This window comes from Panthera uncia, chromosome F2 (genome assembly GCF_023721935.1).
Source record: "Panthera uncia isolate 11264 chromosome F2, Puncia_PCG_1.0, whole genome shotgun sequence".
Lineage (NCBI taxonomy): Eukaryota > Metazoa > Chordata > Mammalia > Carnivora > Felidae > Panthera > Panthera uncia.
This window is the reverse complement of record NC_064812.1, coordinates 44,948,539-44,963,499: the sequence shown is the minus strand read 5'-3', so window position 1 is coordinate 44,963,499 and position 14,961 is coordinate 44,948,539. Positions and strand designations below refer to the sequence as shown.

Sequence of the window (14,961 nt, the reverse complement as noted above, 5' to 3'; positions counted from 1 at the left end):
TAAACTCTGTATCTAGGCTCATTTTTTTTTGCATATGGACATCCAATTGTTTCTGCACCATTGTTTGAAAAGACTGTCCTTTCTCTAATTGCCTTTGCTCCTTTGTCAAAGATCAGTTGATTATATTAGTGTGGTTATATTTCTGGTTTCTTGATTCTGTTCCATTGATTTATGCATCTGTTCTTTTGCCAAGACAACACTGGGGTGATTACTGTAACTTATAGAAAGTCTTGAAATTGGGTACTGTTAAGTCCTCTAACTTTGTTTTTCCTCTCCAGTATTGTGTTTGTAATTCTAGGCCTTTTATCTTTCCCTATACACATGAGAATCAGTTTGTCTGTACTATCAAATAGTGGCTGGGATTTGATTGCAATATCAGTCGCATTGATCAAAAGACAAAGATGGGAAGAATTGCTCCCTTAATATCGAGTCTTCTAGATTATCTTTTACTTATTTAGATCTTACTTAGTTTCTTTCATCAGAGTTTTGTAGCTTTCTGCATTTAGATCCTTTATATTTTTTGGATTTACCTAAGTATTTCATTTTGGGAGTACTTTTGTAAATGGTATTGTTTTGGATTTTAAGTTCCAGTTGCTTGTTACTGATATATAGTAAAGCAATTGACTTTGTATATTAACCTTCTACCCTGTGACTTTGCTATATTTCCTTTTTAGTTTCAGAGGTTTTGTTTGGGGTTGGGTTTTGTTTGTTTTATTTGCTGACTCTTTGGGTTGATTTTCTACATAGACAATTATGCCATCTGTGAAAAAATACAGTTTTGTTTCTACCTTCCCAGTCTGTATGCCTTTTATTCCTGCTTCTTGTCATGTTGCACTAGCTAGGACTTCCAGACTATTGTTAAATAGGAGTGGTAAGAGAAGACATCTCTTAAGATCTGTTTTTGATCTTAAGAGGAAAGCTTCTACTTACCCACCATTTAGTGCGATTTCTGCTTTGGGATTTTTGTCAATGTTCTTTATCAGGTTGAGGAAATTCCTTTCTATTCCTGGTTTGCTGAGTTCTTATTATTAATGAGTGTTCAATTTCATCAAATGTTTTTTCTTCATCAATTCATATGATCATATGATTTCTTCTTCTTTAGCCTGTTTATGTTGTGGGTTACATTGTTTTTTTAAATTTTTTTAATGTTTATTTTTGAGAGAGTGAGAGAGAGTGTGTGTGCGTGCGCGCACACACATGAGTGGGGGAGGGGCAGAGAGAGAGGGAGACACAGAAAGTGAAGCAGACTCCAGGCTCTGAGCTGTCAGCATAGAGTCCGACGCGGGGCTCGAACTCATGAACTGCGAGATCATGACCTGAGCCAAAGTTAGACACTTAACTGACTGAGCCACCTAGGCACCCCACGTTGATTGTTTTTTTAAATATTGGTCCGTCTTGCATAACTGAACTAAATTCCACTGGCCTTTGTGTATAATCTTTTAAAACGTTGTTGGATTCAATTTGCTAATATTTGTTGAAGATTTTTACATCTATGTTCCTGAACAGTGTTGGTCTACAGTTTTCCCTTTTTGTAACGGTTTTATCTAGGCTCGGATTAGGATAATGATGGATTCACAGAATGATTTAGTAATGTTATTTTGGCTTCTATTTTCTGGAAGACATCAGGAGAATTGGTGTCATTTGTTCCTTAAATATTTGATAGGATTTACCAGTAAATCCATCTGGGCATGGCACTTTATTTTTCGTGAGGTTATTAATTATTGATAACATTACTTTAGTAGATATAGACCTATTAAGATTAATTGTTTCTTTTTGTGCGACTTTTGGCAGTTTTTGTCTTTCAATGAATTATTCCACCTCAGGTAAGTTATCAAGTTTGTGGGCATAGAGTTGTCCATAGTACTGTTTTATTAATTGTGATAACTTTTCTTTCATTTTTGATACTGATCATATTTGCTCTCTTTTTTTCCTTGCTTAGCCCAACTAGAACTTCATCTATTTTATTGATCTTTTCAAGGAATCAGCTTTTAGTCCTGCTGATTTTCTCTGTTGTTTTTCTGGTTTCACTTTCATTGATTTGTGTACCAATCTTTATTATTTATTTTCTTCTGCTTGCTTTAGGCTCAATTTACTCTTCTCTCTCCAGTTTCCTAATGTGGAAACCTAGATATTGATTTTAGATCTTTTTTAAAATAAAAAATTAATTAAATAATTATATAATATATTAAATTAATTAAATATATAATTATATTTATACAAAATATTAAATTAATATAATAAAATTATATTATATTTATATAAATATTTATATTTATATGAATATATAAATTTATTTAAAGATATAAGTCTTCCTCTAAGCACTTATAAATTTTGATTTGTTGTACTGTCATATTCATCTAGTTCAAAATGTTTTTTTTTTTTTCAACTTCTCTTGACACTTGAGTGTCAAATATCATGTGTTATTTGGAAAAGTGATCCTTAATTTCTAAATATTGGGATTTTTGAGTATCTTTCTGTTACTGATTTCTGGTTTACTTCTACTGTGTACTGAGAACATACTTTATGTGACACCTACACTTTAAATATGTTAAAGTGTGTTTTATGGGGGCGCCTGGGTGGCGCAGTCGGTTAAGCGTCCGACTTCAGCCAGGTCACGATCTCACGGTCCGTGAGTTCGAGCCCCGCGTCAGGCTCTGGGCTGATGGCTTGGAGCCTGGAGCCTGTTTCCGATTCTGTGTCTCCCTCTCTCTCTGCCCCTCCCCCGTTCATGCTCTGTCTCTCTCTGTCCCAAAAATAAATAAATAAATAAAAAAAAAAAAAAAAAAAAAAGTGTGTTTTATGGCCACATCTAAACAAGGTATGCGACATATCTTGGTGAATAATCCTTGTGATCTCAAGAAGGTTACATATTCTGCCTTTGTTAGAAGTATTGTATAAATGACTATAGATAAAGTAATTGATAGTGGTGTTCAGATCAATATATGTATATATATCCCTACTGATTTTCTGCATGTTTGATTTATCCCCTTTTTATTACTAAAAGGGGAGTGTTGAAGTCTCCAACTGTAATTGTGGATTTGTCTATTTTTCTTTTCAGTTCTGTCAGTATTCGTGTCATGTGTTTTGATGTCCTGTTTTAGGCACATACACACTTAGAATTGTTGTCTTTTGGGAGAATTGACCCCTTTTTAATTAAGTAATTCCACTCTCTATCCTTGATAATTTTTCTTGTTTTGAAGTCTCTGACTGAAATTAATAAGCTACCTCAGCCTTCTTTTGTTGAACGCTATTATGGTATATCTTTCTCCATCTCTTTAGATTTAGCGTGTATTGATCTTTATATTTAAAGTGGGTTTCTTGTAGACAGCATGGCTCTTGTTTGGTTATCTACCCTGAAAATCTCTGCTTTTAAAAGAATTTTTTTTCAAGTTTATTTCTTTTGAGAAAGAGAGAGAGTGCAAGTAGGGGAGGGGCAGAGAGAGAGAGTGGGGGGGGGGGGGGAGAATCCCTTGCAGACACCCCTGTCAAGGCACAGCCCGATGTAGGGTTCAGTCTCACAAACCGCGAGATCATGACCTGAGCCGAAATCAAGGGTTGGGCACTTAACTGACTGAGCCACCCAGGCATCCCAGTCTCTGCCTTTTAATTAGCGTGTTAAGATCATTCACATTTAAATTGATTGTTGATATTTTTGGATTAATATCTACCACATTTGTAGTTATTTTCTATTCCACTTTTTCTTTGTTCCTTTTTTCTCCCTCTTTTTCCACCTTATTCAGTTTTAAACAATACCTTATATTCTTTTTTATCTACTTTCTTAGCAAATCAATTATATATTTTAAAACCATTTTAGTTGCTATATACATTTCTCACTAATCTAAATTTGCAATATTTAATTTATTACTAATCTAAATATACCTTCAAATAACACTATACCACTTTATAAGTAATACACATACCTTACAATGGAATATTTCCGGTGCTTCCTTCTGTTCCTTATGAACTGATATAATTTATCTCACTTATCCATATGCTATAATTACCAACATGTTGTTAGTATTATTACTTTATAGAGTTATCTCTTAGATTAACTCAGAATAATAAAAACAGCAAAATATTTTATTTCCATTTATTCCTTCTCTGACACTATTCTTTACGTGGATCTGAGTTTCTGATCTGTATCACTTTCCTTCTCCCTAAGAACTTCTTTTAACACTTCTCACAGAGAAGTTCCACTGGCAATGAATTTCTTCAGTTTTGTTCATCTGAGAAAGTCTCAATTTTTGCCTTTGTTTTTGAACAATAATTTCACTGGATATAAAATTCTATATTATGGGGCTTTTCTTTCAACACTTTAAATATTTCACTCCACACTTTTTGCTTGCATGGTTTCTGATGAGAAGTCCACTGTAATTTTAATTTGTATTCTTGGTCTTTATATAGACTGTAGATTAATTCTTTTTCTTTCTCTTTCTAAATTTCCTCTTTGTCTTTGGCATTCTGTAGTTTTTTTTTTTTTTTTAACGTTTATTTATTTTTGAGACAGAGAAAGACAGAGCATAAACAGGGGAGGAGCAGAGAGAGAGGGAGACACAGAATCTGAAACAGGCTCCAGGCTCTGAGCTATCAGCACAGAGCCTGACGCGGGGCTTGAACTCATGGACCGTGAGATCATGACCTGAGCCGAAGTCGGATGCCTAACCGACCAAGCCACCCAGGCGCCCCTGGCATTCTGTAGTTTGAATATGATATGCCTAGGTATAGAATTGCTTAGGTCAGAGTCGGGGGATGTCAAGGCAAGAATTTATCCTATTTGGTGCTTTCTGAGCTTCTTGGATCTGTAGTTTGGTTTCTGTCATTAACTTTGTTTCCAAAGTTCTTAGCCATTATTATTATTATTTCAGATATTTCTTCTGCTCTGTACTCCCTTTTCTTCTTCACCAGTTGCATGTATGTAACACCTTTTGAAATTTCTCAGAGTGCTTAGATGTTCTGTTGAGGTTTTGTTTTTTTTTCAAGCTGATTCTTTTCTCAGCTATATCAAGTTCACTGATGAGCCCATCAGAGGAATTCTTCATTTCTGTGGTTTTGATCTCTTGATTTTTTTTTCCCTTAGAGTTCCCACCTCTCTGTTTACATTACCAATCTCTTCTCTTTTTCTCCATTAGACCCCTTAACCTATAAATCATAGTTATTTAGAATTTCTTGTTTGACAGTTCCAACATCTGTATCAGATCTGGTCTGGTTCTGATGTTTGCTTTGTATATTCAGACTGTGCTTTTTCTTGCATGTTAGCATTCCTGATAATATTTTTGTGAAAGCCAATCGTGATGTATCAGGTAATAGGAAATGAGATTAATAGGTTTCTAGCTTGAGAAATTATGTTAATCTGGCTGGCTAGGAGTTGGGCAGTGTTTAATGTTTGCTCTGATTGCTAAAGTCTTCAAATTTCTTGTCTTTTTGTCTCCCCCATTTACTTGAGCTTCCCTAAGTCCTCCTCCTGAAAAGGAAGCTGAGTCTTCCAGCTCTTTCACCTGTAGTCCTCTGTATTTATAGGGGATCCATGTTCGCTTGATGGTAAGGAATGGAGGAGCAGATGTGTTCTACATTCTTATGATTAAATCTCAGTCTTTTATTGGGTCTGTGTTTCTGGGCTCTGACCTTCACAAGTGTTTCTTAGCTTCCCTTAAGCATATTTGATATGAAGCCTAGAGAGGTCTGCAGTGAGAGAAATGTCCTTTCCCCAAATGGGATAGGGTTCTGGTAAAAACCTTTGCCCCTGAAGAGTAGACATTGTCATGAAGAGCACTCTGGGTATGTTTCATGATTCCCCTTGCTCTTCCCTCTTCCAGAGCTACAAGTTGTTCTTTTTTTTTTTTTTTTTTGTCTCCTCACTATGAGAACCTGGTAGGGTTCCTGGGGGTAAAACCCATGAAAGTGCGGAAGCTCCCTAATGACTGAAGCAGTTTCCCCCTCCTATGCTAGTCTGTACCCAGCCTCCAGCAGCCATCAAAATGACCATGTAAGTGTTCCTGTCAGTTTAGGGTTCCAGTCTCTTCTGCTCCGGGTAAGCAGATCTTGGCCGGGATTCTCTGGTTTTGCCTGTTTCTCAGATTTTGGAGAGTGGTTTGCCCTGCGACCTCAGTTCTCTGATGATTCCAAGAAAAGTCAGTGATTTTCAGTCTGTTCAGATTTTTGCTGTTCTAAGGACGGAAGCGATAATGGCCAAGGTCTTGACATATCGGAGCTGAAATCAGCAGAGTTTCTATTTCATTTCCATGCATATATTGTCAGTAACTTGTTTTAAATCACATTTATAATATTGTAAGTTTGACAGGTGGGGGCTATGTAGAGATAAGGAAGTTAATGCACAATAATATTAAAGCAATGTATAAAGTGATATGTACATTTAATAGAAAGTGTTTAATCTGTTATATTTAATCAAATATTAATATTATTTTTTTCTTAATTTACAATTTAAATACATCATTTTAGAAACAAGGTTGATATTTTTTATTTCTGCCTCTAAAAATCTGCATGTGTATGTGAAGTATATGCTATTCTTTGTGTGCTAAACTCAGTAATGCTTTCCAGGGGTTCATTTTGTACAAGGATGCTGCTGAAGACGTTTGAAGATGTCTTGGTGTTTTGAAGACGTTTTGGTGTTTTAATCTTGATAAACTACAATATTTAAAGTTCAAAAATGTTAAACACATGAGAGAAAATCCAGTGTTTTGAGAGAATAACCATTTAAGTGATCACAAAAACTAGATTAAAATTGTGATAGTGGCAGGGGCGGGAAATGCTGAGATCAATGCTCTAGTTGTTGGCATATTTGTGAAAGAAAAAAAACTTGAAGGCAAAATTAAATGAGTGTTTAAAGAGACTCTTTTTTTTTTTTCAAAGAAGCACCAGCTCTAGGATATATAAAAACTTATTACGTAAGAAAGTAAATGAAAATTTCTATTTTTATTTATTTTTTTAAAATTTTTTGTTAATGTTTATTTATTTTTGAGACTGAGAGAGAGAGAGAGAGAGAGAGAGCATGAACAGTGGAGGGTCAGAGAAAGAGGGAGACACAGCATCTGAAACAGGCTCCAGGCTCCGAGCTGTCAGCACAGAGCCCGACACGGGGCTCGAACCCACAGACTGCGAGATCATGACCTGAGCCAAAGTCAGGCGCTTAACCGACTGAGCCACCCAGACGCCCCTAAAATTTCTATTTTTAAATAAACATATCAAATACCCATTATTCTGTGTGTTCTCAATAAATACTTTTCAAGAAAGAGAACAAAATGAGAATTAATAATACATAATGGTCTTGGCTTAGCAATACCAAACACGTAAATCCATCCAAAAATTGTATCTACCGTTGTTGAACTCTTAACTATGTGCTAGGTACTGTGCTAAGTGTTTTCTCTATAGCGTCTTGATCCTTGCAGTCACCAAGCATTTATAAAATCTGAAACTTAAAAGATTTAGTTGGCATTTCCAAATTCTGTTCTGGGTCCTCTTCTTTCTCACTGTAAGCATTTTCCTTGGGAGCATGAACTCACTTCTAGGACCTCAATTAGTATGTATTGATAATTCCCAAGTATCTCTTCATCTTCCTCTCTCTCTCTCTCCTTCTCCTTTTCTTTTCTTTTTTATTTTTTTATTTTTAATGTTTATTTATTTCTGAGAGAGAGATAGAGTATGAGCAGGGGAGCGGCAGAGAGAGAGGGAGACACAGAATCCAAAGCAGGCTCCAGGCTCTGAGCTGTCAGCATAGAGCCCCATCTGGGGCTCGAACCCACGTAGCATGAGATCACGACCTGAACTGAAGTTGGATGCTTAACTGACTGAGCCACCCAGGCGCCCTATCTCCTTCTCCTTTTCTATACCCATATGACACTCCTGCTTGCTGGATGCCTCTCCTTATTCCACGGGTACATCTAATTTCAATAGGCCAAAGAGCACTCTACCCCATGCTTTTTGCGTTGGCAATGAATGGAGATATCAACCATCTGATTACTCTGTGCTGGAAGGGTATCATTTTTGACTTATTGTACCCTCTCATCTATCACCTCTAACTGATCACCAGTTGCTGTTGATTCTAGTTCTGAAACAAATTACTAATCTGGCTGCTTACCTTGCGTCCTGTCTCTACTGAAGTTTACATCACCATTGATTCTTAATCTAACTACTGCAGTGACCTCTCATGTGTCTTCTCATCTGATGGCACACCTCTCCACTCCATTCTACCCACTGGTAACCACATCAAAGTTTCTAATAAGACAGTGGCTCCTCTTGGGGTAAATTCAGATATCATTGCCATGGTCTTTGTGGTTTTTTCATGATATTGACTCTCTATGTCTAACTCTCTGGCTTCTCCATCTTCCCTCAGTATGTTGTCTTTCTCCAAGCTTTATTGATGCATAGGTGACAATTTAAGATTATACGTGTTTAAAGTATACAACTTGATAATTCGATATGCATATGTGTTGTGAAATATTCGGTACAATAAAGCTACTTAACATACTCATCACCTCACATAATTACTCTTTTTTTATGGGAAAAACACTCAACATCTGCAGTCTTAGAAAATTTCAAGTATGCAATACAGTATCGTTAACTGTAGTCATGTTGTTGTACATTAGATCTGATTTTTTCTTTTCAGGTCCCAACCTATATTGTTTCTTGCCTCCTAGCTTTGTAGTTGGCATTTCCTCTACCTGGAATATTCTTCCCCTTTACAGATATTTCCCCCTTAACCCCTATTTTTCATTTGTATCTCAGCTGAAATGTCATACAGTTTGGGAAGCCTTCCCTGTACACTTACATCTGGGTTAGCTTTCTTTTCTACATGGTCCCCCATCATCCTGTGTCCCCTAGAATTGCCCTTGTCATGTGGTATTTGGCTGTTTATTTGCTATAACATCCGTCATAATTACAAAATCCTTAAGGGCTTGCCTACCTATATTCTTAGCATAAAACAGCGTGAGAACATAGTAGGGTCTAAGTAAAAAACTCATGAGAGAATGGATGAAAGTGCTATACTAGTAAATGCCAAATCTGTGTTAAAAACTCAAGAGTTTCTTTGTTCTAAGACTGCTGTAAGCAGTTGCACTCTGCTACCTCCATCTCAAAAATTAATGGAATGTAGAGTATAAGACCAGAATACTTCATTTTTTTAATTTATTATTTTAGAGAAAAAAAGAGTGTGTGAGTAGGGGATGGGGGATAGGGTGTGGGACAGGCGGGGGGGGGGGGAAGAGAGAGAGAGAGAGAGAGAGAGAGAGAGGAGAGAGAGGAGAGAGAGAGAGAGGAGAGAGAATCTTAAGCAGTCTTTACAGTCAGCACAGAGCCTGAAGTGGAGCTTGATCCCACGACCCTGGCATCATGACCTAAGCTAAAATCAAGAGTTGAACCACTCAACCAAGCCACCCAGGCACCCCAAGACCAGAATACTTTAAAAATAAAACAGAGAGGGGCCAGCTGTGCTCACGATAAACTCAGGAAAAGCATGCAATTCAAATAGAAAAAGCTGAAAAACCTGTACCCTTTGGTGGTAAATGTTAAAAGATTTATTATCATAGTATATCAGATATCACAAGATTTGGCTAGTCTGTGAGCCAAACCAGTATAAATCAAAGTTTCATTGTGTTCCATTTCAAAAGAAAAGAGCAGGAAAATTGAAGATGAAAACAGATATTTTAATAAAATATTAAAATTGTTTGGTTAATGCAGAACACACTAGACAGGAGTATTTTGTCTCCTTTTCCTTAAAAAAAATAATGTAGGGGCACCTGGGTGGCTCAGTTGGTTAAGCATCTGACTCTTGGTTTCAGCTCAGGTCATGATCTCATGGTTCATGGGTTCGAGCCCCGCATAGGGGTCTGTGCTGATGGCATGGAGCCTGCTTGGGATTCTTTCTCTCTCCCTCTCTCTGCCCCACCTCTGCTCGCTCTCTCTCTCTCTCTTTCTCTCTCTCTCAAATAAATAAACTTTTAAAAAAACTGTAATACTTTTGTCTGACACTAAGGCATTAGTCTACAAATATTCCAAAGTAACTCTTTACAATTCCTTATTTAAAAGTATGGCAGCCTGAATTTAAGACTTCCAGGAGTCTTGAATGTGGTAAAAACTGGCTTTCAAAATATAGTTTCCATCCTTCAAGTCAGGACTATAATTGAGTGACTGCTTTTTCTTATAATATTTTTTCTAATAAGAATTACAAAGCAAAAAGGTTTTTAGCCCTCATAGAATCATCAGAGCACTTGTTCAGTGCTTTTATTTGATAGTGTTTACATTATCACTGGAACTTCCCTACTTATGGTGATTATAAAGCAGTATTACAGAGGCTTACCCTGTCCATAGGGTGCTCAGGCAGCTTAAGTTTTCTAATAGCCTGGTTCAGCCCACCTGAGAACCATTAAATACTCACCAAGGAAAACATATTCCACTATGAATATGTATGTGTTACATTTGTTACAAATTTCCATGGTAGAGTTGGAAATAGTGGGTTGGTTTCTGTCTTTCTCCCTCCCTCCCCCTTCCTTCCTTCCGTCCTTCCTTCTTTCCTTCCTTCCTTCCTTCCATCCTTCCTTCCGTCCTTCTGTCCTTCCGTCCTTCCTTCCTTCCTTCCTTCCTTCCCCTTTCTTACCTTTCTTGCCTTTCTTTCACCTATACCTAGATGTGGTTTGAGTCCAGTTCCCCAACCTGGTGACATATTTTTTGTCAAACTAAGCAGATACACAGTAGAGATACTATTCTACCATCTAGTGTGGAATGTACATCAGGTTACATGGAACCAAAGTTTAAAATAGTCATTTGAGACAATGACACTAAAACAGCCCATCCAAAAGCATAAATACAAAAGTGGACAATACAATACAAAATATACAATTGATGAGCCTGGTGGATTCAACTTTATTTTACGATGGATTGCTTCAGTGTTTGAATGACTGAGCTAGACTGAGGTAGGCTGGTCCAGCGGGCCTCTAGGAGTGAGGAACTCATTCTGTGAATTTTGCAGATCAGGTTTTTTGTGACCTCTCGTGCTATTTCTGCCCAGTTAGCTATTGCCAAGAATTAACCAGAAGATTGGTTTAATTCACTTATTAAGTTAAACAGTAAAATGATACGCAATTTTAAAACTCTCAAGGGTCTTTAAATTTATATTTTGCAAATAAGGATTTTTGAAAGTGTATCTGAGAAAGAAGGTCATTCAGTGATTAAGTCTATTGTGTCCTTTATTTTAAGCGTTACTGTGGGGAAGAGTCTCACGGGTCACGAAAAATCCTGATTCCTTCGCTGCCTCACCCCCCCATGCCCTCTCTGAGATTCGGATTCTCTAGTAGGGCCCAGGAATCCACATTTTAACTGAATTAAAATGGTCTGTGGGCCATCTTTAGAGGAAAAAATAAGCTCAGCGGGTCTTGAAGGTCCAATCCTACTAAATCTTATCATCTTTTTCTCAAAGACAAACTCCACTTTGTTCAGTATAGTGTTGGTAGGACCACACGGCAGGAGTTTTGTGACCCTGAGTTCCTCCTCCTTAGTCCGCTGCTGTCTCTTTGTAAAGGGAGAGGATCGTTCCATCACGTAAGTCATCTGGCAGCTTCCTGAAATAACTAGCAAACCAGCTTCTCGCACAGAAGGAAGGATGCTTTCCTTTTCGTTCATGTCCATTCACTCCCTTACATTCTGTGCTGCTGTATCATGTAGAGATCTTTTACTTTCATCTGTTATTAATGTGTTTCTTCCATCTCTGCTTATCCAGATTTACCTGTTATTGAAAGTCACGTGCAAAAGTTACTGCTCGTGCCCCCAAATGAAAGATCTTGTATTGCCCCGACTCCCATACATTCCAAAGTGTATCTCTTATTGCACTTACTGTGTTTTACTGTCTAACATATTTACGCTTATGCCTACGCCTCTTATCTCTTTTTATTAGACTCCCTGATTTGACTGTCATTTACTTTTGTATCCCACAATAAGTAAAATGTGTTTGTGTTTAAACGTGTTCATTTGTTTGAATCATAAAGGAATGAACACAGTTTGTTGGATTGCAGTAACAATTCTGAAATCTACATGATTATTTAATCAGTATTCACTTGGGGCACCTGGGTGGCTCAGTCAGTTAAGCGTCCGACTTCAGCTCGGGTCACGATCTCGCGGTCCGTGAGTTCGAGCCCCGCGTCGGGCTCTGGGCTGATGGCTCGGAGCCTGGAGCCTGCTTCTGATTCTGTGTCTCCCTCTCTCTCTGCCCCTCCCCCGTTCATGCTCTGTCTCTCTCTGTCTCAAAAATAAATAAAACATTAAAAAAATTTTTTTTTAAATAATCAGTATTCACTTATTAAACATCTGTTTATTCTGTAACCTGCTAGGTCCTATAGATGAAGACAAAACATCTGAATAATTGACTCTGTATTAGGCTTTTATTTGGTTGTGCGGATATATTTTTGGTATATTTAGTTAAATTGCTTGTTAAATGTAAAAATAAATGAACCCAAACATACTTAAAACCATGAAGACTTATTTCATCAGGGAGTAAATGTCTGAAGTCCATGTACTATAAAAATGTATTAAATTATTTTTCTTTTTAACACCTTCAATTATTCTTTCTTTTTTATTTTTTAAAGTTCTTTTTGACATTTGTTCATTTTTGAGAGACAGAGAGAGGCAGATTGTGAGTAGGGAAGAGGCAGAGAGAGGGAGACACAGAATCCGAAGCAGGCTCCAGGCTCTGAGCTGTCAGCACCGAGCCCAACCTGGGGCTCGAACTCACAAACCATGAGATCATAACCTAAGCCAAAGTCGGGTACTCAACCAACTGAGCCACCCAGGCGCCCCTCTTTCTTTTTAAATAAATGTGTGTGCATGCACAAATAAACCGGCATAAGCATTTGAGCCAAGATTTTAAAACTAAAAGACAAAACAGTATACAAAGTTGAAATGATTTGCTTATCTTCTGTGTGTTCTTACCGTTTCAGATGATGGAAAATTGTCCTTTGAAGAATTCAAAGCATATTTTGCAGATGGTGTTCTGAGTGGAGAAGAATTACATGAGCTTTTCCATACCATTGATACACATAATACCAAGTAAGGAACTTTTTATCATTGGATTCTGTAAGTGATGTACAGAAGGTGTGAACAAGTATGTACTGATGCAGGAGAGAGTGAGGAAATACGTAAAGGGCACATTTTGTAATGTTTACTTCTGTATGTTGACTCTGTTTTGAAGTTTATTTATTTTGAGAGGGAGATAGAGAGTGCACTTGCGTGAGTGCACACACGAGTGCACACATGCCCAGGGGAGGGGCAGAAAGAGAGAGAGAATCTCAAGCCTCCTCTGAGCTGTCAGCACACAGCTAGCTGGATGTAGTCTGGGTCTGAAGAACCAGCCAGGAACCGAAGGGTGAGATCAAGATAGTGACCTTCACGGAAATCAAGAGTTGGTTGCTTAACCGACTAAGCCACCCAGACACCCCTCTGTGTGTTTACTTTTGAGGTACCCCCTCTTTAGTAATGGAAATACTCTGAAAAACTGAGTACTGAATTGCAAAACAGTGATCTTCTGTAGGGAGCCCAATTAAAGTAGCTTTAGAGTGTGCAGAATGTGAAACAAAAGCAAAGATTAGAGATAATTCTAAGTGTGTCATTAATAAGAAAGTGGCATTTTACCTTCTTTCTGGTTTCATCTCAGTTCGCTTCATCTAAAACTTATCCTGAGGCCATTATATTAGCTTAGTGAAATGCGGAACTGCAGTGATTTTCTGGACAATTCAGATGTGCTTAACTCCAGACCACTGTTACCTCAGACGTGCCGGTAATACAGGACACAGAATTTTTTTCTGAATAGTCAATGTATACAGTGATCTATTTTATTTATCTTACATATGTAGGTCCTTCCTTTTCATTAGTATAGCATTTATAAAGTTTCTATTTATATTCTTACTATACTAATGAGGGATTTAGGATATAGAACAACAGAAACGTGCTGTTTGATTTGGGTAATTGATCCAAATCACGTTATTTGTAACAGTCGTGATTACAGAATTCTAATGTGGAAAATGCGTCATTTCAGCCATGCCTGGAGACCCATCAGTGTGTTTCCTATTTGAACAATCACTGTCTTGCTTTAGGCAAAGTGTCGAGATGGTTCCAGGCAGTGAGCCAGCTTGCCGAGAAAATGCTCTTGGGCAACATCGAGGCATAGACTTTTTTCTGTGGCGAACTAATAAGAAAAATTAAAAGATTAAATTCACTTTCCTCAAGCAGTGGAAAATTTTTTAAATACTCAGTCTGTAAGTTTCTTCTGTTGGAATTTCAAATTCCCTATGAAACAGCTTCATTAGCTGATAACTGTGTCAGAAGTTTCATTCTGTTCAACAAATCTAAGTCCCTAGTGGGTGTGGGTTGGTATAACATGGAACCCGCTTATAGTTTGTGAAACAATAGACCCACTAACAAGTCATTTTTATATGATATCATAGCCACTGTGACTGAGGTATGTACAGGACACTGTGGGATAACACAGTGGGGCAGGGAATTTTAGCCTAGTTTGATAAACTCTAGGAATGTTCCTAGGATTAGGTAGCCAGGAGCTAAGTCTTTATGGGAGGGCAGAAACTAGTTAGGTAAAGAATGGAATGAGGGAATATTCCAACTAGAGGAAAAAGCATAAGAAAGGATCTGAAAGTATAAGGTGGATGGGATTAACAAGTATTCATGTTTTCAGCATCATCAATTGTAAGGCTGAGAGCGGGAGGAGAAAAATCTGGAAAGGGAAGAATGGGCCAGGCAAGAAGGGGTGTGCGCTCTGAGATGCAAAAGTGCTTCAAGTTTAAACTGCAGGCCAGGAAATGGCCTTAAAGTACTTAAGCCAGGGATCAACATCTTTGTAGGTTATTGTGGTTCTCCTGAAGGACAGAGCTAAGCCCGGGGGGGGGGGGGGGGGGGGGGGGGGGGGGGGGGAACGGGACACACAAAGTAATGTCCACCCTTATTATAGAT

General features: G+C 37.8%; 1 protein-coding gene across 1 annotated transcript in view; it reads left to right on the top strand.

Moving 5' to 3' along the window:
• Positions 1 to 14,961, top strand: part of NECAB1 (N-terminal EF-hand calcium binding protein 1) — a 191,282-nt gene that overhangs the window by 25,092 nt on the left and 151,229 nt on the right. Inside the window, exon 3 of the mRNA XM_049633604.1 lies at positions 12,939 to 13,047. Coding sequence (XP_049489561.1) covers positions 12,939 to 13,047 — 109 coding nt within the window. The remainder of the gene's footprint in view (positions 1 to 12,938; positions 13,048 to 14,961) is intronic.